Here is a 24104-nt window from a genome sequence, read left to right as displayed (position 1 = left end):
TATAAGAAAGAAATGACTAAATTGCATATGGATATTTGTAAGTATAAGAGTGGCATCTAAAGGTTTTTTTTATTGATTGCACCTGGCAGTATCCATGAGAGGTCAACTAGGAGGTCTTGAGAAGAGGCACTGTTTACTTTGATATCCGCATCGCCAACAGCTAAATCACAGGAATGGAGAAAAAAGAAAAAGGACAAGCTGCTACTGCATACCAATCACACAGATCCTGCAGTGAGTTTTGCTCATTAGGACTGTTTTCAAATCCCTTTACTATTAATATCAAATGTCCCTTTTCAACGCTTTTTAATTTTTTTTGGAGAACTTAAATTGTTACTAAATCCACATCAGTAAAGATCAGTAAAGCCTGTATATGTAGTAAAGCATGCTTGTTATACTCACTGTGGAACCTAAGGGGTTAATCCTCTGCATTGTGTAAAAAGGCTGTTTGATCCTTTCTTCTCTGATCCTCCCCTTCTTCCACAGTCCCCAATTCATCGCCTGATAATACAGATCCTCGGGGACACTCTGCACATGCTCAGTTTGGTGTGTATTGCTAGAGAGTTTTTTTCTTTTTCTTGGGAGGGTGCATGTGATCAGCACCCAATTAGCACTGTCCAGACAGAGGGTCAGGGGTCCTGCAACCTCATGGGACAGTCAGGGGAGAATGAAAACTCCTCCTACAAGCTTTAACCAGACACTGATAAAAGTCACAAGATGACACACAGTACAATACAGTACTGTACAGTACAGTACAGACGATGATACAGTATACTGCTGATGAAAAAAAGATATTTAGCAGTTTAAATTTAATAAAATAATTGCATTTCCGTGCACTGTGGGAGACCAGATATAGTAAATGCAAAGTCCTGGGTTTAGTAACCCTTTTCACAACTGTCTCAATGAGTATAGCTTTGAGCAGGGCTTTTTTTCAGGGGGAACTTGGTGGAACTCAGTTCCACCACCTCTGTCTCAGACCCTTTGGTGCTTGCTCACCACAATCACTTGTAAACACAGAAGTCCGGTTTCTGTGTTTACAAGTGACAGCTCTGCACTCTGTATGTAATGCAACTCTGATATTTAATGCCCCTTTAAGACCCTTCTACTGTTTGTGAAATATGACCATACCCACTATTTGATGTGATTTGGAGGGTGTGTGTGGGGGGAGGGGTTTTGGGGGGTCGTGGTTGAGTTCCAGCACCTATTGTTTGAGAAAAAAAGCCCTGGCTTTGAGTATGTGCTTGACAGATCATTTTGTTGCTACTGGACGCTGTAGTAATAGGTCATTCCCATTGTAAGCAGTGATAGACTCTAATGCCTAAGTCTGGAGGACACTGAGTCCATGAGATCCTGGGAGGAGGACTTTTACATTTTGTATTCATAACCTCACCCATGGTGTGGTATGCTGTACTGAAGCTATTAACTGCCTGTGAAGATCTTCTCTCTCCATTTATTCTAGTAACCTTCGTCATTGGAAGCAAAAATGAAAGTGGTTCTAAAGCCTTAAGTTTTTTTCACCTTAATGAATTCTATGCATTAAGGTGGAAAAAAACTTCTGTGCTGCAGCTGCCCCCAGACCCTCCTTTTCCTTACCTGAGCCCATCAGATCCAGCCATGTGCATGAGTGCAGCGGCTCCCATTGCTGTCTCTCTCCTCATTGGAGAGATTCATAGCAGAGGGAGCGATTGGTTCCCGCTGCTGTCAATCAAAACTGGTGACACGGTAGCAGGGGGGCGGCGTAGAGTCCCGCTGTCTGTGTTAATGGACGCAGCAGCGGGACTCGGGAGCGAGCACGCATTGTACCCTCTGGGAAAGCATTTTTTCCTGGTGGCACCCGATGAAGAGGAGGGGTCTGGAGCACCAGCGGGGGAACACAGGAAGAGAAGGATCAGGGCTGCTTTGTGCAAAACTATTGCACAGACCAGGTAAGTAAAGGCATGTTTGTTATTTTTATATATATATATATATATATATATATATATATATATATATATATATATATATATATATATATATAAAGCTTTATAACCACTTGAATCCAAAATACTGAGTCTGTCTCCTGCACAGGAGTCGGAGGAAAATCTTCTAGGAATTCTCTTGCTCTGAAATTATGAAGAGAGGATTTCCTCCCACTTCCTGCTGTGTCTGTAGTGCAGGAAATAAGGGAAATCTCCCCAATGAGACTAGGATGAATAAAAAAAACTACTGTATGAAAAACTAAAAAAAAAAGTTTGGCTTTAGCTATACTCTGGGGTCTATTTATTAAAAAAAATTGCTTTGAGAATGTCTCAACATTTGTGCAAGTATAATGAATTATATCCGTAATGTTTGTAATATTTGTGTAATAGTGTCTTTGTTGCCTTTCACTGGGTGAATGTAGCATTTCTTAACATTCGATCTTAAGAGAAAAATAGCCATAGAGAAAAGAGCTTAACAGCTATAAGAGTGTAAGAGCTATATATCAAGAGTATTATTACCATTAGCTTCTTCTTGGTTGTTAGGGAACTGGCATCCGCCAGTGTCCTAACAACCAGTGACTCATCCCTACCTGGCACATTCAGCTGTCAGCCAGGAATTCAAATGAATGTAAACAAACAGTGGAATAAGTGTACAAAAAACGAAGAACACTGTGGGTTAACCCCCATAATTCATACCAGGTCCTTTAGGTACTCAAAAAGAGCATGAGTTCCCCCAAAATCTACACCAGACTCTTCAGGTCTATTTGGTCAATAACACCCATACAATCCCTGGAGTGTCATTGACATGCATGGTCATGTGTCAGTAACCCAGAGCCCCAACCCCTTTGTTTACATTGTGGAGGCAATAACCAGATGACATTCAGCTGGAGTCAAGTGACTGGATCAGACATGTCAGGGGCGGCAGATTTTTTTTTTCTTTCAATGGGTCAGCAGGCATCGGTTGTTGTGATTCATGTGGATCTGCATTGCTATATGACATGATTGACAGTGGTTTCACATTGTGAGAGGTTATGTGTGTTTATTTAGTATTTACTTTTTTATGAATGAGTAGGGGTACTATGTACACCTCATTGACTTGAGGGGGGTGGTATCTGGGGGGGCCCCTTATTTTTAAAGAGGGCTCCCAGATTCTGATACACCCCCTGCTCACAGACCCCCACAACCACTGGGCCAGGGTTGTGGGGAAGAGGCCCTTGGCCTCATCAACCTGGCAAGGTACCCCCACCTTGTTGAGGGCATATGGGCTGGTATTGTTCAGGAAGGCGATTGCACATTCAACCCCTTTCCTGGCTCCCAGGCTGCATCTCATGCTTTTTTTCTGATTTTGCAAAGGATCCCCCTTAAAATCCATACCAAACTTGAAGGTTCTTGTATAAAAATTGGGGGGGGGGCTATGCTATTTTGTTTGTCTTTTTTCATGGATTTCCCCAATAAAATCCATTCCAGACCTAAAGGATGTAGTATAAATTTTAAGAAGGACTCCACACCTTTTTTTTTTACACTCTCCCTGCTATTTGTTTATCTTCACCTATCTAGAATCTCCAGCTGACAGCTGAATGTGTCGGGTGGGGATGAGACATTCGTTTTTAGGATGCCGGTGGGTGCCGGCTCTCTTATAACAATAAGGAAATCGTCAGATTTAGTAATGGTAATAATGCCACTGCTAAATGTTTCACATTACACTGCAGCTGGAGGTTCGCTCAACTGAACACCGTTTGCACAGGAACCTCCATAGCATGTGCAAAGTGCAGATACACACATATTTTTTCACCTGTTGGTCGAATGTTCTTAGCCTACAGTGTCAGACTATTGTTTATATTTTTACTCATTTGTATTTTTGAATTTTAAGAATACAGTACAAGATATTATATTGATATCTTCTAGATGGCGCATTGCGTACAGTTTTGTGATTGCATTTTTTTTATGTTTTTATGTTTATGTCTTTATAAAATAAAGGTTTTAGAAAGACTTTGCAGCCTTTTGGCTCTTAACAGTGTTACAGTGGGTATAGAAAAGAATCACATTTTGTTGTTCTGCAGCCTGAAATGAAGACAAACACAGTGTTTGTTTTATCCAGCTGTATTTACTTATAACTATTTACTTATAACATCCAAGTAAAAGATATAACACCAACATGTTAGAAAAAAATAAAAACCGAATCACTGGGATGAAAAAAGGATCACCCCCCTTGTGTCAATATTTTGTTGAAGCACCTTTTGCTTTAATTACAGCTATTATTCTGTTGGGATAGGTCTCTACTAGGGATGAGCCGAACACCCCCCTGTTCGGTTCGCACCAGAACATGCGAACAGGCAAAAAATTTGTTCGAACACGCGAACATCGTTAAAGTCTATGGGACACGAACATGAATAATCAAAAGTGCTAATTTTAAAGGCTTATATGCAAGTTATTGTGATAAAAAGTGTTTGGGGACCCGGGTCCTGCCCCAGGGGACATGGATCAATGCAAAAAAAAAGTTTTAAAAATGGCCGCTTTTTCGGGAACAGTGATTTTAATAATGCTTAAAGTGAAACAATAAAAGTGTAATATTCCTTTAAATTTCATACCTGGGGGGTGTCTATAGTATGCCTGTAAAGGGGTGCATGTTTCCCGTGTTTAGAATAGTCTGACAGCAAAATGACATTTCCAAGGAAAAAAAGTCATTTAAAACTACTCGTGGCTATTAATGAATTGCCGGTCCGACAATACACATAAAAGTTCATTGATAAAAACGGCATGGGAATTCCTTGAACCGAAATTAAAAAAAAATTATGTGGGGGGTCCCCCTAAATTCCATACCAGGCCCTTCAGGTCTGGTATGGATATTAAGGGGAATTCCGGGCAAAATTTTTTTTAAAAATGGTGTGGGGTCCCCCTCAAAATCTATACCAGACCCTTCAGGTCTGGTATGGATTTTAAGGGGAACCCTGCGCCAGAATTTAAAAAAAAATGGCGTGGGGTCCCCCAAAAATCCATACCAGACCCTTATCCGAGCACGCAACCTGGCAGGCCACAGGAAAAGAGGGGGGATGAGAGAGCGCCCCCCCCTCCTGAACCATACCAGGCCACATGCCCTCAACATTGGGAGGGTGCTTTGGGGTAGCCCCCCATAACACCTTGTACCCATGTTGATGGGGACAAGGGCCTCATCCCCACAACCCTTGCCCGGTGGTTGTGGGGGTCTGCGGGCGGAGGGCTTATCGGAATCTGGAAGCCCCCTTTAACAAGGGGACCCCCAGATCCCAGCCCTCCCCCCTGTGTGAAATGTTAAGGGGGTATAAAAGTACCCCTACCATTTCATAAAAAAGGTGTCAAAAATGTTAAAAATGACAAGAGACAGTTTTTGACAATTCCTTTATTTAAATGCTTCTTCTTTCTTCTATCTTCTATCTTCCTTCGGTTTCTTCCTCCATCTTCTTCTTCTTCTGGTTCTTCTGGTTCTCCCTCCGGTGTTCTCGTCAGAGGGGGTGGGGTCACCGGGTGGCCCCGCCCTCCGTTATTTAAGAACCGTCAGAAGAGGAGAAGCGTCACACAGCGGGAGCCTCCCATCATGCTGGATGCGGAGCGGCCCAGAAGAGGAAGGGAAGAAGATGCCAGCGCCGCAGAGGAAGATGCCGGATGAGAACACCGGAGGAAGAACCAGAAGATGAAGATGAAGGAAGAAAACGAAGGAAGATAGAAGAAAGAAGATAGAAGAAAGAAGAAGCATTTAAATAAAGGGATTGTCAAAAACTGTCTCTTGTCATTTTTAACATTTTTGACACTTTTTTTGTGAAATGGTAGGGGTACTTTTTTGCATTTATCCATGTCCTCTGGGGCAGGACCCAGGTCCCCAAACACTTTTTATGACAATAACTTGCATATAAGCCTTTAAAATTAGCACTTTTGATTTCTCCCATAGACTTTTAAAGGGTGTTCTGCGGCTTCCGAATTTGCCGCGAACACCCCAAATTGTTCGCTGTTCAGTGAACTGGCGAACAGCTCGATGTTTGAGTCGATCATGAGTTGGACTCGAACTCGAAGCTCATCCCTAGTCTCTACTAACTTTGCACATATTGACTTTGCAATATTTCCCCACTCTTCTTTGAAGAACTGCTCAAGTTCAGTTAAATTTGATGGTGACCCTTTGTGGACTGCAGTTTTTAATCCATTCCACAGATTTTCAATGGGGTTTAAGTCTGGGCTTTGACTATGTCTTCTTCCCATTGACAACTTTCTGGCCGAGTGCAGCAGATTTTCCTCATGAATTTGATGGTATTTTGCCCCATCCATTTTTCCTTCTATCCTGACAAGTGCTCCAGTCCCTGCTGCAGAGAAACACCCCCATAACAGGATATTACCACATCCCCCCGTAGCATAACTATATGTGCCCTGTGCCTGTGTTATATAAAAAAAGATGCCGATCTGTACCTATATCAGAGCGTCTCCTGGCACTCACGTGACTCCTCGGCTCCGTCCTCACTTCTCCTCGGCTGACAGCTTTAGGGGGCAGACCTGAGCACTGCCGCTGACTTCAGCTGGGAAAGAGGAGAGAAGAGAGGAAGCCGAAGAGTCACGTGAGCACTGGGAGACGCTCTGATATAAGGTACAGCTCAGCAGCTTTTTATATAATACAGGCACAGGGGCACATAGCATTATGGTACAGAAGGGGATGGAACGATTTTATTTTTGTTATGATAGCAGCAGGAGGGGAGGGGGCGGGCACTGACACAGAGCAGACAAGCAGGGAGGGGGGGAGGACAGAAAAGGACAGAGGAGAGCTGCAGATGACAGGGGCACGTAAACTGATCACAGTGTCAGGGCTCAGCAGCCATGATAAATTGTGGTCAGTTTACAGGGGGAGGGTATAGCCAGGCAGGATCAGCCAGGATTTTTTGGTGCTACAGGGGGCCAAATTACACAGCACAAGCACTGTGTTGTATAACATGCTTTAAGGAAACAGGATCTGTGTTTTTTTTGTTTTAGGGTAACAAATACTTTAAGGCATATCAGCTTTGATAGTCTTTTGGGGATCTTCCATCAACATCCAATCATTGTGAGTTTGAGGACCTTGACTCCCCTTATCACTGAGCGCAAAGGTCAGCATGCAAACAAGCTTTGCAGTAGGTTGCAGTTACCCCTCAATAGCTAAGAACGTCTACAGAGGTAAGTAAAGGTCACCCCCCTCATTTTCTGATCTAACAATGAAATAATTTAATAACTACTGTACCATGAAGGATCCCTCCCTGCTGCCCTATTCCTCTTTTCCTGCGCCTCCAGTTTTTTATGGTTTGGAGATAACACACTGAATGAAAAATACAGTTTTATTCTTTTGATTTTATTTATTTTTTTATTTCTTTTCACACATGTAATCCTAAAATACACACATTGTATATTATAAAATATATATATTTTAAATGTACCCCTTTTAGGAAGCAAGTAGTGTGTTAGCTGTTGCTAAGGTTTTCTGCCAAGCTTTATTCTGTGCTGTGAAGACCATATATTATAAATGCATGCTTATCAGAACTATTTAGAACACACAATGCTAAATACATAAGAGGAGAAGTACACTTTATTGCACTTGCTAGCTCATATAGATCTATATGAATTTTTACTTATATAGAGGCAAAGCAGGTAAAAGATAGTGCTGGGCATTCACATGAGAAAGCTCAGCACACTCTGCAACTAAATTGTCATGGAAGCATAGAGTTGCCACCTGCCTGGGAATCACCCGGACAGTCCAGGTTTTGAATCATGTGTCTGAGTTTCAGATTGCCTGAAATCCGGACACATTATTCAGACTGGACTGTGGCTCCCAACATAACCGAGTACTATAACCCGCCTAGTGCATAGGTGTGCACATGGGACGGGTGTGCCTGGACACTCCCCAATTACCAGGGTTGCCAACTGTTCAGAGGGGTGGCTGCAGTTGTCTAAATGAGTCTCTATGGTGCCCTCTCACACTGCCTAGAACCAGCACAGAGAGGGCTTTATCTGCTCCTCCTTCTCTCTCCCCTACCCCTCTGTGTCTGCCCACTCATACTCCAATCCCCGGCACGCTGTGCTTCAGAAAAGGGAGGTGTGGGTGAGAGATTTAAAACCCAGCAGCTGGAAGACACATCGTGTATGAAATGCCTGAGTCTCCATCCTCAGGTTAGTGAGCTCACCATCCACTGTCTGCATAGGTGTGCGCAGCTTGTTGCATTAGGGTGTGCACCAAAAATGTATTAAAACATGGACAGCCTCAGTAGGGCAGAGGTTGGTGATAATAGGGCAGTAGACGGTGTCAGAAGGGGCAGTGGACAGTGTCAGTAGTGTTTTATTTTTATTAATATTATTATTTTTTTTAATCTTCTTTACATTTTTTTAGGAGCCCCATTGGGGGGCTTTGGTGAAATATCAGCAGAGGGAATCTGAGCAGCACAAGGTAATTAAGGTGTGCCCAGGCACACCCGGCACACCCGGCACACCCCCTGCGCACGCCTATGACTGTCTGTGACTGAAGTCTCTCCCTTCCCTCCTTTCTCTCTCCTGCTTCCGAATGAGTACACTAAGGTAAGGGGTGCTCTGTGGACTCTGATGTAAGGGAGTCCTGATTTAATGGGGATGCTGGGAACTCTGATTTAAGACAACAAAACATTTTTGTTGCATCCTGTTGGCCCAGATAGGGGGAAAAAATTGCAAATACTCCGCTCAACTAACTATGAACAATTATTGGTGAGATTTCTGCCTGTGCATGGCCTGTCTTACCTACCAGTACCTGAAAATTAAGGTTAAGAAGTTATCTTTCTATTCTTGCATCTTTTAGTAGTTTTTGAATTTCTTGGCCACTATGCAGCACAAGCATTTATACATTTTCATTCATACTTGTTCCTACTGCTCAATAAAAAGGAAGGATATTGTCCCACTCTTCTTCTTCATCTTGTTTTTAGAAGTGAGAAATCCCCATTTGTGAAATTTACCTTCTTCGATGAATCATTGTTATCGCCCCCTAGAAAGGGTATCCATAGAATAATTGTTGAGTGAAATGAATGACTCAAGAGCATCACTTGAAAATGATGTGATACTGTGAGGAACAAAACATTTTTCATGACTTTGAATTTGCAGTATGCTATTTATTGTAAATGTAAAAAAACAAAAACAAACCCCCCACCCACCCCCCTGCTCGCTTCTCCTCCCGGCCAATCTGGTCGCTTCTCCTCCCAGCCAATCCGGTCTTAGTCCGGTCTTCCTGTCCTGATTGGCCAGGAGGAGAAGCAGGAAGACAATAGCAAATGTTGGTTCGCAAATGTCACAAGTGGGTGGGCTCAGGGTGCACCTTTTTGAAGCCAATTCGAGCCTCCGGCTCTAATCATGTGCTTCACAAAAACAAAAAAAAAACTCAAAGAACTCTATGCGTGGAGATTAGGGGCCAGCACCCCTGCGCCCCTTATGGATGGGCCGCCACTGCCTTTCTGTCTATTTACTAAGGCTAGCATCATAATGACTAAAAATATTGATTGAGAGAGTTTAGTGATGCTTCAAGTTCCTTGTAGACCATGAAGACATGACCTGACCAACCACAGACACCACTGATGCCCATCATGCAAATTAAACACAAATACTTTCCTTGGCTGAGCATTCATAATAATAGTTATGGAAAGAAGAATAGAGTATTGCAGATGGGTGTGTAGCAGATGGGGCTGGGTCCACATCTCTCAGGGGGAAACAAGATATCTGTTTGACCCCATGGACACAGCATTGTCATCCAGCGCTGCTTTTTTTGACTGGATCAGGGCTACTGTCATCTCATGTCTGAAGACATATAAAATGTTCTTTCCTGGGTTTTTTCTCAGAGGTTGCTATTCCTTTAAACACTTCCCAACTGCAGGACATCAAATGATGTCCTAGAGCAGGGATCTGCAATTAGCGGACCTCCAGCTATTGCAAAACTACAAGTCCCATCATGCCTCTGCCTCTGGGTGTCATGCTTGTGGCTTTCAGAGTCTTGCTATGTCTCATGGGACTTGCAGTTCTGCAACAGCTGGAGGTCCGCTAATTGCGTTAATAATGCCTGTAGCTGTAGCTGACCAAATTGTTGGCCAGTAATGCTTTTTAACGTAAAATTACTCCTAGTGGCTAAATAGTCATTGAATTTGCCATTAAATGCAGCAGAGGGGGCTCTAATCCTCCAACCCCCAAAATGTTATTCTCTAGGACTTATATATATTACACATACATACATATATATATATATATATATATATATATATATATATATATATATGTATGTATGTATATATATATATATATATATATATGTGTGTATATATATATATATATATATATATATATATATATATATATATATATATATATATATATATATATTAGGGGAAACATTGTTTTTAGCCCACAAAGCTGTGGCGCTTAAGTGAGTTCAATCTACTTGCCCTTTTGTTTGTAAATGGCTACAGGTGGTGAATCGGGTGTTGCCCTATGAAAAGCTAATTTTTAAACACAGGGGATGCCCTCATAAATACAATAGGATGTGGGATTCATGGTGCTCTTCTACCTCCACCATTACCAATGCTTGAAATGTTTGCCAAATATACTAGGCAGTAGGCAATTGAGTCCATGGGAGTGTCCCTTTGATTATTCTATGTGTGGGTATTATTTGACTGCCTTTAGCCTTAATAATTCCGAGAGGGAATTTAGTTACTGACCTTTATCAGGACTGTTGTGTTATAATATACATATGTCAGTATGGAATTATCCTCATGTTTGTGTAATGTACTTTATATCGCATTATGCTCATGTTGAGCGTTTTTTGGTTATTGTACCAATATTTTGTATCTTCGCCAATAAAAAGAATAAATGTATATATACACACATTATCTCACAAAAGTGAGTACACACCTCACTTTTTTTTTAAATATTTTATTTGATTTTTTAATGTGACAACACTGAAGAAATGACAGTTTTGCTACAATGTAAAGTAGTGAGTGTACAGCTTGTATAACAGTGTAAATTTGCTGTCCACTCAAAATAACTCAACACACAGCTATTGATGTCTAAACCGCTGGCAACAAAAGTGAGTACACCACTAAGTGAAAATGTCCAAATTGGGCCAAATTGACCATTTTCCTTCCCCGGTGTCATGTGACTCCTTAGTGTTACAAGGTCTCAGGTGTGAATGGGGAGCAGTTGTGTTAAATTTGGTGTTATCGCTCTCACTCTCTCATACTGGTCACTGGAAGTTCATCATGGCACCTCATGGCAAAGAACTCTCTGAGGATCTGAAAAAAAGAATTGTTGCTCTACATGAAGATGGCCTAGGCTATAAGAAGATTGCCAAGATCCTGAAACTGAGCTGCAGCACAGCAGCCAAGACCATACATGTGGTTGAACAGGACAGGCTCCGCTCAGAACAAGCCTCGCCATGGTCGACCAAAGAAGTTGAGTGCATATGCTCAGCATCATATCCAGAGGTTGTCTTTGAGAAATAGACGTATGAGTGCTGCCAGCAATGCTGCAGAGGTTGAAGGGGTGGGGGGGTCAGCCTGTCAGTGCTCAGACCATACGCCACACACTGCATCATATTGGTCTGCATGGCTGTCATCCCAGAAGGAAGCCTCTTCTATAGATGATGCACAAGAAAGCCTGCAAACAGTTTGCTGAAGACAAGCAGACTAAGGATGTGGATTACTGGAACCATGTCCTGTGGTCTGATGAGACCCAGATAAACTTATTTGGTTTAGATGGTGTCAAGCGTGTGTGGCGGCAACCAGGTGAGGAGTACAAAGAAAAATGTGTCTTGCCTACAGTCAAGCATAGTGGTGGGAGTGTCATGGGCTGGGGCTGCATGAGTGCTGCTGGCACTGGGAAGCTACAGTTCATTGAGGGAACCATGAATGCCAACATGTACTATGACATACTGAAGCAGAGCATGACCCCCTTTTTACGGAGACTGGGCCACAGGGCAGTATTCCAACATGATAGCAACCCCAATCAAAGACGACCACTGCCTTGCTAAAGAAGCTGAGGGTAAAGGTGATGGACTGGCCAAGCATGTCTCCAGACCTAAACCCTATTGAGCATCTGTGGGGCATCCTCAAACAGAAGGTGGAGGAGCGCAAGATCTCTAACATCCACCAGCTCCGTGATGTCATCATGGAGGAGTGGAAGAGGACTCCAGTGGCAACCTGTGAAGCTCTGGTGAACTCCAGGCCCAAGAAGGTTAAGGCAGTGCTGGGAAATAATGGTGGCCACACAAAATATTGACACTTTTGGCCCAATTGGACCTTTTCACTTGGGGGTGTACTCACTTTTGCTGCCAGCGGTTTAGACATTAATGGCTGTGTATTGAGGGGACAGCACATTTACACTGTCATACCAGCTGTACACTTACTACTTTACATTGTAGCAAAGTGTAATTTTTTCAGTGTTGTCACATGAAAAGATATAATAAAATATTTACAAAAATGTGGGGGTGTACTCACTTTTGTGAGATACTGTAACTTTTGTTTCAGTAGCCATCCAAAATATTACTGTACTAGTATAATGTTTCTTTAACTGGTTCCCGACCGGCCGCCGCAGTTGTACTGTGGCAGGTTGGCTACCCTGGGCGAGCCGCCATAACCCTACATCAGCCCTTTAAGACGCTGTAGGAGGAGGGCACCCACAGCGTGTGCCTAGAGCCGATGCGAGTGCCCAGCGATGACTGCCGGGCACCTGAGATCTCTCGTGACAGAGCGAGAACCGGGATCTGTGTGTGTAAACACACAAATCCCGATTCTCTCAGGGGAGAGGAGAGAGATTGTGTGTTCATACTAAATTTGAACACCGATCTCTCTCCTCCCCTAGTCATTCCCATCCCCCATACAGTTAGAACACACCTAGACTTAGGGAACACAGTTAATCCCTTGATCGCCCCCTAGTGTTAACCCCTTCCCTGCCAGTGACATTTATACAGTAATCAGTGCATTTTTATAGCACTGATCGCTATATAATTGTCAAAAGTGTCCAATTGTGTCCGCCGCAATATCGCAGTCCCGATACAAATCGCAGATCACTGCCATTACTAGTAGAAAAAAATAAAAATGCCATAAATCTATCCCCTATTTTGTAGATGCTATAACTTTTGCACAATCAATATACGCTTATTGCGATTTTTTTTTTTACCAAAAATATGTAGAAGAATACATAGCGGCCTAAACTTTTTATTTTTTTTTTAAATTGGGGACATTTATTATAGCAAAAAGTAAAAGATATTGTGTTTTTTTCAAAATTGCTGCTCTTCTTTTGTTTATATAGCAAAAAAATAAAAACTGCAGAGGTGATCACATACCACCAAAGAAAGCTCTATTTGTAGGAGAAAAAATACGTCAATTTTGTTTGGGTACAGCATTGCACGACCGCAAATTGTCAGTTAAAGCAACGCATGTGCCGTATCGCAAAAAATGGCCTGGTCATTGAGCAGCCAAATCTTCCGGGGCTGAAGTGGTTGTATGCAAAAGAGGGAACATTTTATGATTTTTAATACCACAAATCATTATCTATCAATGTCACAATTATGTTATATAGAATGGAACTGATAGCACCTTGCTTCCACTTTGAGAGCAATGACACTCAGTAGAGTGTTTTACACCTATACCTTGATGGACCAAGCAGCAACCAATGAAACTTCAAACATGATCATTACAAATAGATAAACACGGAAGATAAACATATCTAGTATGTAAGCAACTTGCAGCCATTCTTTTGTGATAACATCATCATTGTTTTTTACATGCTCCCTGATGGACACAATTTCTTGGAGAATCTTGGATAAGAGACGATAATTTTCTGCAACTGGCAAAGTCACATCCTTCAGCATTGGGCTTTCTCTTGGACAGATACTGTTCCCTATTTCTCCTGTAGGGGAAGGAAAGTTCATTAGCGATTTTTCTTGTTCCTTTTAGTGTTCAGAAATTATTTTAAATTCAAACCAGAACGTTATTGCTGATAAAATATATTATACAAGTGTGTTTAAATCAGACCCTGGATCAAAATTTTTATTTTTCACTTGACTGCCTCCCCAACAAGCAAAGTGCAGCATGAAACAGGGAACAAAAAATTCATACTTTATGAAAAAAAAATTAAAATATACATACCTTATACCCAACTTATCCCCAAAATGTATTGTTTTCCTTTTTAATACAGTGTTTTTTTCATGGGTAAGAAGCAGGGATCTAATGAAGAAGTGGACCTTACCATTTGATTCAAGATGTGCTTTAGGTTTAAACTGCTACATGGAATAAGTCCCAAATGTTGTGTCTGGGTGTCAGTTCTATGGTTTCAAAAATTCCTCTTTTGAACTGGCTACTACTGAAGAAGTTATCAAACTATTCTCAGATGCACACCTAACTAATTGTCCCCTGGATCCCTTTGCCTCGCAACTACTACGGTCGCCCTCTTCTTCTATCCTATACTCTCTCACTCACATCTTCAATCTCTCCCTCTTACTGGCACCTTCCCCTACCCTCTCAAGCATGTACAGTTCTCTCCCATATTTAAAAAGTCCTTACTGGATCCCACCAACCTGAACAATTTAAGACCCATCTTATTGCTCCCATTCACCTCTAAACTTTTAGAAAGCTTAGTCTACAACCGTCTTCACTCTTATCTGAATGAAAACAACCTTCTTGACCCCTTACAGTCTGTCTTTGGCTTGCAGCACTCCTCAGAAACTGCTCTCCTGAAATTCACTTACTGTAACTCACTAACGATTTACTAACTGTTAAAACCAATAGTCAATAGTCAATACTCTTACTACTAGACAGCCTTTGATATTGTTGACTACCCGCTCCTTCTCATTAAACTCCACTGCCTTGGCCTACAAGATTCTGCTCTACCCTGGTTCTCCTCCTACCTCTCACAACGCTCCTTTAGTGTTACCTATAACTCTGCCTCCTCCTCTTAACTTCCTCTTTCTGTAGGGGTTCTCTAAGGCTCTGTTCTTGGACCCCTTCTCTTGTCTATCTACACCTCCTCCCTTGGTCACTTGATAACCTCCCATGGTTCCAATACCACCTCTATGTGATGACACACAAATCTATCTGTCTATTCCTCACCTCACTCCTTCAGTCTCCTCTTACATTACTAAATTACTAACTGAGATATCAGCATGGATGTCACACCATTTCCTTAAACTAAATGTCTCTAAAATTGAGCTGAAAATATCCCCCCCTCCCCGCCCCCCTCTATGACTTTTCCATCAAGATCAATAATGCCACTATCAGTCCCTCCCTCACGCCAGGGTACTAGGCTTTATCCTAGACTCTGACCTGTCCTTTCAGCCCCAAATCCAATCGCTGTCAAAAGCTTGTAGACGTCACCTCGATAACATCTCTAAAATTTTTAACTAATGAAACCGCCAAACTACTCATTCACTCCCTTGTTATCTCTCACCTTGACTATTGTACCTACCAGCTCTCAAATTTTTGTTGTCAGAAATTCCGACAACAAATGTCCGATGGATCCTACACATGGTCAGAATTTCCGACAACAAGCTCACATCGAACATTTGTTGTCAGAAATTCCGACCATGTGTAATATACTGCAGTTATTATCAGGACTTCTATATTGGCAGACATCAGCATCTAGGTGTGTCAATATATTGATCAGCATGATCTATAATGGCTCTGTGTGTCCACATAAAAGATTAAGGGAGTCCACACATTAATCATTTTTTTTTGTTCAACCAGTAGGTTGAACAAAGAAAATCATCTGATTCCACATCCACACATTTGACGTGTACTAGGGAATCACTCCCGCTGTGTTATTGTTGGCTGACGTCATGGAGCCTTCCCCACGACAGAATGCAATGATCAGTACTGCCGGCTGCCAGCGCATTGATCGAATAGGAATAACCCGACAGGCTGGTTATACATAAATCAATCGGTAGATCAACTTCTGTACAACCAGGGCGCTCATACATGGATCAAAATTTGGCTGGTCTCTGCTGAACCGGCTGAATTTCAATCCATGTATGGCTGGCTTTAAGTACCTCTTGTAGGCTAAAATCTGGTGTAAAGGCGTGGGTAGAACTAGGTACAGCCTGGGACCAGAATCCTAGAAACACCACAGAGAAGATTCTTTTGACACTTCTACTTAGCCTTTAAAAGCATTTCTGAAACGTACCAATACCATCTGTCTCCTCCTCCTGAGGTTTATATGAGGGCTTATTCCGGAGTTCTTCAAACATTTTATTTTGGATACCCAGTACAGAAACTAATTTTTCCAGAACCAAATGTTTAAGCCATTTGGGAACTTCTGCATGGACATTGTGCTGGTGGACCATCCGCACTATAAAGATGCTCTCTATCAAACTGATCATAAGAAGTCCCATGCACATTACATAGTAGATACCTTAAAGGTTGAGATAACAAAAAAAGTAAAAATTTCAACCAGTGTACATTTAGTATATCATATAATGGCTGCACATTCACTGTCCAATGATAACTGTGCAATGATAGTTTACTAAAATCTGCCATTCTTAAAACACCAAAAAATGAAACATTTATTTATTGTAAGCACCAAGTACAGTTTACCCTAACTGAATGGCATTCAGTTTATGCTAAAGCACTGTGTATCATGAACAAATGCCGATGTAGCACCCTGATGTTTAGGCAGGGTTGCTCCTAAATTTACCTGCCAGGTGTAGTTACCTTGGCTCATTGTTAGGGATCAATTTGTTTCGCCCTAAATCTAGAATTGATGCACTTCTCTCTTTGTCACTAGATGTATCTGGTGACAATAGATAAGACAAGGGCAAAGCAAGGACAGATTAGGAGTATATGGGGTATCTCAGCCAATGGGCAGGGATTTTCTTAAATCCCTTGGCCTGCTGGGAGAACCTATATATTTGGGTAGAGTGAGGTGATCACGGTTCTGTGCCACCCCGACGGCTGTCTGGGTGGACGTGTGTTGAGCTGCCTGGGCTGCTAGGCCAGAGTTTGGGCCTATCCCGGGCATATCTGGCTGCTAGGCTGTTTGAGGACCTATCCAGAAGCAACAGAGCAGCATAGGGTTGGGACTGCGGCTTGTAGTCCAACCAGAAGTGATGGTTCTGCCGACCAGAGAACCTGTCATGGTCGGAGGTAGAGGGGAAGCTCCTGCCACTAAGGGACCAACCACCTTATTACCAGGGACCACAGTGAGTAGCTGAAGCAAGTACCGGAGCAGTATTCTCACCAACCGGGGACGGTGAAGAATTGGGAAACTTCAGCAGGTGTCAAGCCAGGGACCCAGACAGCAGAGGTGATGCTTGCAGAGCAGCTTTGTGTGCCAAGACAGGGACCGAGCAGGCCAGTGGGGTGACACTTGAGGAGTATCTGGAGTGCCAGGGACCCAGCAGGGAAGTGGGGGTGACGCTTGAGGAAGATACTAAAGTAAGAAGATTGGAAGAGCTTATAGGATTCAGTGGCAGTGAATCAGCAAGTCTAGTGAGAGAGACTGGTAGCTCAGTCGGCTGAGAGTCTACAAGAAGTGATTGTTTAGAAAGTAAAGGAGTTCGTTACAACTTGTGTTAGGAACGGTTCTAAGACTGTTGCCATAGGAGACAGCGCTCCCACACATGCAGATGGGGTGTCTTGCTGGATGCCTTTCCCTGCATGGCTGTAGAAGTCTTGGAGTCTGCCAAATAACCTTGCAACTACCTAAGGGTGTCTTGGCCCAAAACCCTCTCTTCCACAGTTCTGTTCAAGAGAAAATAAATCTCTTTGCATTCAAGAAGTGTCTGGCACCCATGAATCTAACCTGCATTACACCCACTATGCCTTGCGACCCACTCTATATAGATGGGTGTCAGCTGTCCCTGGCTCTGGAGGTTCTCATTAGACTAAAGGAGGCCTGGGACCTCGCTACACCATTATTAAGAACATATTGTTTTTACATTTCCATCTTTTGCTGAAGCTCCTGCAGCTTCTTTTCAGCCTTGTCTACATATACATAGGTACATAGTTACATAGTTACATAGTAGGCGAGGTTGAAAAAATACACAAGTCCATCAAGTCCAACCTATGTGTGATTTCATGTCAGTATTACATTGTATATCCCTGTATGTTGTGGTCGTTCAGGTGCTTATCTAAAAGTTTTTTGAAATTATCGATGCTCCCCACTGAAACCACTGCCTGTGGAAGAGAATTCCACATCCTATCCGCTGTTATGCCCCGTACACATGATCGGACATTGATCGGACATTCTGACAACAAAATCCATGGATTTTTTCCGACGGATGTTGGCTCAAACTTGTTTTGCGTACACACGGTCGCACAAAGTTGTCGGAATTTCCGATCGCCAAGAACGCGGTGACGTACACCACGTACGACGAGACTAGAAAAGGCCAGTTCAGAACCAAGCGCGGCACCCTTTGGGCTCCTTTTGCTAATCTCGTGTTAGTAAAAGTTTGGTGAGAGACGATTCACGCTTTTTCAGACTCGTGGTTTTCAGATCGTTTTCTGCTGTTCAGTTTGTGCTTGTGGGTTTGTATCTGCTCTTCAGTGCGTGCAGCAAGTGACGCGTGACTCTTGTCATTCTGTTCTTGTTCGTTCGTTACTGTTTTTCAGGTCACTTTTCACAGGCCTTGCTGTTCTTCAGTGCGTTCTGTTACTTTGTTCTGAGCAGCCGATCGTTTTCTAGCCATGTATACGTACTCCTCGTAGAGTTTGTGCTGTGCGGGGGCTTGGTGTTGGGGTCCTGACCTTGACACAAGTCCAGTCCATGAACAGGGTGGGGAGGAGTTCATGGACCAAGAATTGGTTGCTTCAGCGTGACCAGTTCTGTCATATCTCTTTGCTCCATGAGATCAGTGAGAATAATCCTGATGATTTCAGGAACTTTCTCCGGATGACAGATACCATATTTCACCGTTTGTTGGCTTTGCTGACCCCTTATATTAGCAGGCAGCATACCTGCATGAGGCAAGCCATCACTCCAGAGCAGAGGCTCGTCGCCATCCTGCGGTACTTGGCGACGGGGAGAAGCCTGCAGGACTTGAAGTTCTCGACAGGCATCTACCCCCAGGCTCTGGGGATCATTATCCCAGAGACCTGTTCTGCCATCATACAGGTCCTGCAGAAGGAGTATATGAAGGTAAGATCTTTATCCTTTAATATCATATTTTATTGTATATAATGTTTGCTAATATATTGTATTTCTTAGCTCATTCCCTAATTACCATGATTGTAATATGCTGTGAATGTCCCCTTTGTCCTCATGCATGCTTGATATTTTTTTGCTCCTTCTTACATATTTGCCTTCACTTACCTCCCCAGCATGCTCTCCTGGCCCTATAATCACCTCATGTAGTCACTTAACAATGTATTTTATCAGCTCCATAGTAGTGCTTTACCCCAAACACCCCTAAAATGTGTTGAAATGTGATTTGTGCTTTAAATTCAGGCAGAGTGCCAGAGGCTTTTATTGGGGGGTCCCCAAATCATTTGGAACCCTCCCTCCCCCCAACTGCTAAGTCAGCTGATACCAATTCTCTATCTATCCTCAATCATCTATCTGCTGACTTTGCCAAACCCATACACACTATACCTACCTCTTTTGTGGTCAGATGTATGGATGAATTCCCCAAAGCATGTAGTGCAAGGGCCTGCCTGTATACTTTCAAATGGTACTGTTTAAAGTTTGGGTATCCTATTATTATCTTGATAGGTAATAGCAGAATGTCCAAATGTGCTAAAATGTGTACAATGTGTATTTATATCTTTGTATTATGACACTTCTTACCTGTCCAGTGGGCTGTCAATAGTGTAACTAAGGAGGGGCTGTTCCAAGTAATACACATTATTTAGGCATTCATCTCTCAATGAAGTGGAGAGGGTTACCTGTCCAAGAGCCCCCCCCTATAATAATGTTAGAAATGGCCCATGGGGGGGGGGGGGGGGGATCTGATAGGTGGACCTTATACTTTGGTCTTTAAAAATTCCCATAAATAAATGTTATCTTGATGTTGGCCAAGAATGTTTGTGTTTAATCTGCTTTCCATGTTTATGTGCAAAAAGACTAATTTTTTTTGTTTTCCTCCACAGTTTCTTTTCACGCCACAGGAATGTCAGACTGTGGCCTCCCACTTTGCCCAGCGGTGGGACTTTCCTAACTGCGGAGGGGCACATCATCCCACCACCCACATCATCCCACCACCCAACTCAGGGTCGTACTATTATAATTATAAGGGGTTCAATAGTATTGTGATGTTGGCAGATGTGTGGGCTACTTATGAATTTCTGTATGTGGATGTGGGGAAGAATGGCCGGATGTCCGATGGTGGAGTCATCGCCCAGACGGAGTTCTACAGGCGTCTCCAGAATGGCAGCTTGGACTTGCCACCTCCAGAAGACAATGTGGAAGGACTCCCATTCGTCTTCGTTGCAGATGAAGCTTTTGCGCTGGGGGACCATCTTATGCGGCCATTCCCGATGAGGACCCTCACCCTGGACCAGAGGGTTTTTAATTACTGGCTGGCCAGAGCCAGAAGAGTGGTGGAGAACACGTTTGGAATCATGGCCAGCTGGTTCCGCCTATTTCTTACACCCATACATATGGCGGAGTACAAACTGAATCACATTATCCTGGCGTGCTGTGTTCTACACAACTTTTTACGGCAACATTCTGCCAACTATGCTGGCTCAGTTGGGCCTGAGGCCGGAATTCAAATTAAACCAACCCTGACGGCGCTTGAAAGTGGCCGTCCTGGCTTGCCCCCCCTGAGTGCCCGTGATGTCCGGCTAAGATACCTTGAATTCTTTGCGGGTAGGGGGGCTATCAATATGCCAGACAATGTGTAAAACCTTTTTCAAATAAAAAAAAAAACAAAATAAGAAAATCTTTGGTGACATTTACTGCTTGTGTTTGTTTTAGCTGACCCTGACAGAAATGTGGTGAGTCCTGAATATGGCGTGATTGTGTAACCTTACAAAGCACTGTTGGGTGTTATTTACTAAAGGCAAAGACACTTTGCACTACAAGTGCAGTTGAAACTGCACTTGTAGTGCAAAGTGGATTTGCCCTTTGGAAATAACACCCATTGTCACAGAAAACAGCAATTAGAGCACCCCAAAAGTGTTGTAGCGTTGAGACAATAATCCACACATTCTTGATTAACAATCTTTTTAATACCTGCACAATCACATGTGCATTTAGAAAAGGTTTTTAAAACAAACCAACATGTTTGTTGTATAACAATTTTTGGGGTCACATTAGAAAAAGTAAAAATGTCCATTTAAGATAAAACAGGCATGTTTAAAACCAACAAGAAAGACACAAATCTTGAACTTACAAAGTTCACATTTGGTAGAACTTGAAGGCAATATCAGACATGAGTATTTACAAACTGTGTTTTATATTGCATTCAGATGGGGTGAAGTTACCCCTGGAAAAGCCAAATTTTGAAGATGCACACAAATAGCCGAATGTCAACATGTGCTAGCTGCCATCATGGGGGATCAAGGGACATGTTTTGGGGGAGCAACCCCTTCCTCTCAGCTACTTTATTATTGAGGAAGGGGTTGCACCCCCAAAACGCATCCATTGATCTCCCGTGATGGCAGATAGCACATGTTGACACACTATGTACCTCTTCAAAATTTGGCTTTTCTCCAACTTGACAAAAAATGTAAAAAAATTGTAGCTCACCATAAAACAAAGGGATTTGGAGGGGTTTTAAACTCTCCCCAAAACATCAACGATGTTCTTATTTTTTGAAGAACATCATTGATGTTTTTCTGGATGTTTTCCAAGTTCCTATTACACCCCATGATCTCCCCAATCAGGATCTGTGCACTTTCCGAGGTGACAGGATCTGGATCCACAACGTCACGATCACCTAAAAAGATAGAAACCAAAAAAAAAACATGTATTATAAATATGCCGGCATCCATCTCTTACCTGAGCCTGTGGTCGCAGACACTCACCTGTTGTGGTGCCAATTTCCATCACGTCTTCGTCCTCCTGCTCTGTTTGTCTTGGGTGCATTTTCCCTTCTTCCAGAGGTGGGGGGTCTCTGGTCTCCTCGGATGAGGGGTGTCCTCCAAGTCTTTTCTCCCCTATGTAAAAAAAAAATGGTATACTTAGCACACAGATATTTGAGGGAAGTACTATAAATATGAAACATTGCTTGGAAGTGGGGTACAATTGTCTGTTTAGGCAGAGTTCCAAGATGTAGAATTTTTAGTGTCCTTTGTCAAGCTTCAATACTTTACCTGTTTTGTACAAGCTTCACAGATGGAGACACCCCTATAGTATACACTGGAGCACCTGTGTGGGCCCCCTAATAAAAAGGGTGTTCTTGTGTCCCAGACTAGTGCTCCAGCGTCCAGATGTGTAAACAGCTGCTGAGTGTCCTCTCCTTACACAGAATCTAGTTTGCATTTCATTCTAGTAACAGACACATCTACACAACCAAATTATTTTCAGACAAATAGGCCCTAAAAAATGTGGGCAAATGCATATGGCCAAAACAATGTGTTTTATAGGCCGAAAGAAAAATGTTTGATACGAACGAATAATGTGCCCATGAACATGAAAGTTGACATTTTAAACTGGATAACAGTTAAGAAAAGTACATGGAGCAGCACGAACGTAATAAACACAAAAAGACTAGGAACACAGCACAACTACTTACTTTTTTGCAGCACTCTCCGGATCTTTCTGTACTGCTCGTGCTCTCTCAATGTTAGGTCCGACCACCGTTTCCTGAGCTGATCTTTTGATCGATGTACCCCGAAATTCCGGTGCAGACTTTTGACCACTTTTGCCATGATCTTGGCCTTTAAGAGATTGGGGTTGGGGTAAGGTCCATACTTCCCGTCATAGTTGGCCTTCTTCAGGATGTCGACCATCTCCAACATCTCCCCAAAGGACATATTTGATTCCTTAAATCGTCTCCTTCTGGATCGGGACATTCTGCCTCCGGGATTTCCTCCTCCTCTTCCTCATTGGTGTAAATATCAGACACCTGCTCTGACTCCGCCATGTGCTCTTCCCCACTGCGCCGAACGAGAAGGGGCGGGGAATAGACTAGAAAGAACGTCAGGGCAGGCGGAGTTTCGCGCATGCGCAGTGTCTATAAAGCGTAACATGCGTGCGTAGTACGTACGATCTGTGAGCGGAGGAAGGAGTAACGGTAAGGTAAGATTTAACATTGGGCCTATACTGCTTCTAGATTGAGGCCTGTATTTGCACAAGTTTAGAAGACTTTAGGCTGACATTAGGGTTTGTCTTGTGTTGTGTCTTGCAGTGAAAATGGATATCTTGAAAGATAAGGACTTTATGGCAATCTTCATTGATATGTTCAGGGAGCTGCCCTGTCTGTGGCAGATAAACCACCCTGATTATAAGAACCAAACAAAGAGGAAGGCAGCTCTGGATCAATTGCTGGAATTTGTGAAGACAGTGATCCCCACGGCAGACATCACCTATTTGAAGATCCTAATTGGTGGCCTGAGGAGCACTTATCTAAGGGAGCACAAGAAGGTCCAGGATTCCCAGAGATCCGGAGCTGCAGATGACATTTATGTCCCCAGGCTGTGGTACTATGACAGACTGCATTTTCTAGAAGGCCAGACTGAACCCAGGTCAGCACTCTCCAGTCTTCCTTCCACGCTTCCTTCCCCCCCAGCTGAGGCTTCTGACGCCCAACCTGGGCCTTCCAGGCAGCAACATGTGGAGGAGCCCAGCTTGAGTCAGGTATAGCATTCTTCTAAATATTTCTGCTTGTCCAATCAATGATGTTAAATAGATGTTAGTTTGGAGTACTAATTTATGATTGTGATTGATGATGCAAAAACTACAACCATGTCCCTTTTTCATACACAGGGAAGTCTCAGCCAGGAGGTGGCCGGGCCAAGCAGGCTGCCTGATACCCAGGTCCCTCCCCTACACCTTCAAAGACAAAGTGGCAGGAAGAGGAGTAACCTGGAGGAGGCTGCCATAGGCCTCTTTTGGAAGGTTACAGAGGCCCTGAGAAGCCCCCACAGTGTGGAGGAGGACTTTGCTGGCATAACTGCCTGCAAAATGCTGCAGATGGAGGAGGGCCAACGACTCCTGTGTGAGTCCTTAATTTTGGAAGCTCTCAATAAGGGGTTGAGGGGCCAAATAACATGTGCTACCCACATT

At 43.1% G+C, this 24104-nt stretch overlaps 1 protein-coding gene across 1 annotated transcript in view; it reads right to left on the bottom strand.

The window, feature by feature from the left end:
* The window catches only part of LOC141109874 (5-hydroxytryptamine receptor 3A-like), a 76693-nt gene that overhangs the window by 7248 nt on the left and 45341 nt on the right, over nucleotides 1-24104 (bottom strand). Inside the window, exons 7-8 of the mRNA XM_073601131.1 lie at nucleotides 16119-16346; nucleotides 13591-13850 (exon numbers count right to left, since the gene is read on the bottom strand). Coding sequence (XP_073457232.1) covers nucleotides 13591-13850; nucleotides 16119-16346 — 488 coding nt within the window. The remainder of the gene's footprint in view (nucleotides 1-13590; nucleotides 13851-16118; nucleotides 16347-24104) is intronic.

The sequence above is a fragment of the Aquarana catesbeiana genome, linkage group LG10, assembly GCF_042186555.1.
Source record: "Aquarana catesbeiana isolate 2022-GZ linkage group LG10, ASM4218655v1, whole genome shotgun sequence".
NCBI classification, from domain to species: Eukaryota; Metazoa; Chordata; class Amphibia; order Anura; family Ranidae; genus Aquarana; species Aquarana catesbeiana.
The sequence above is the reverse complement of the archived record's forward strand: the minus strand, read 5'-3'. Positions and strand labels throughout refer to the sequence as shown.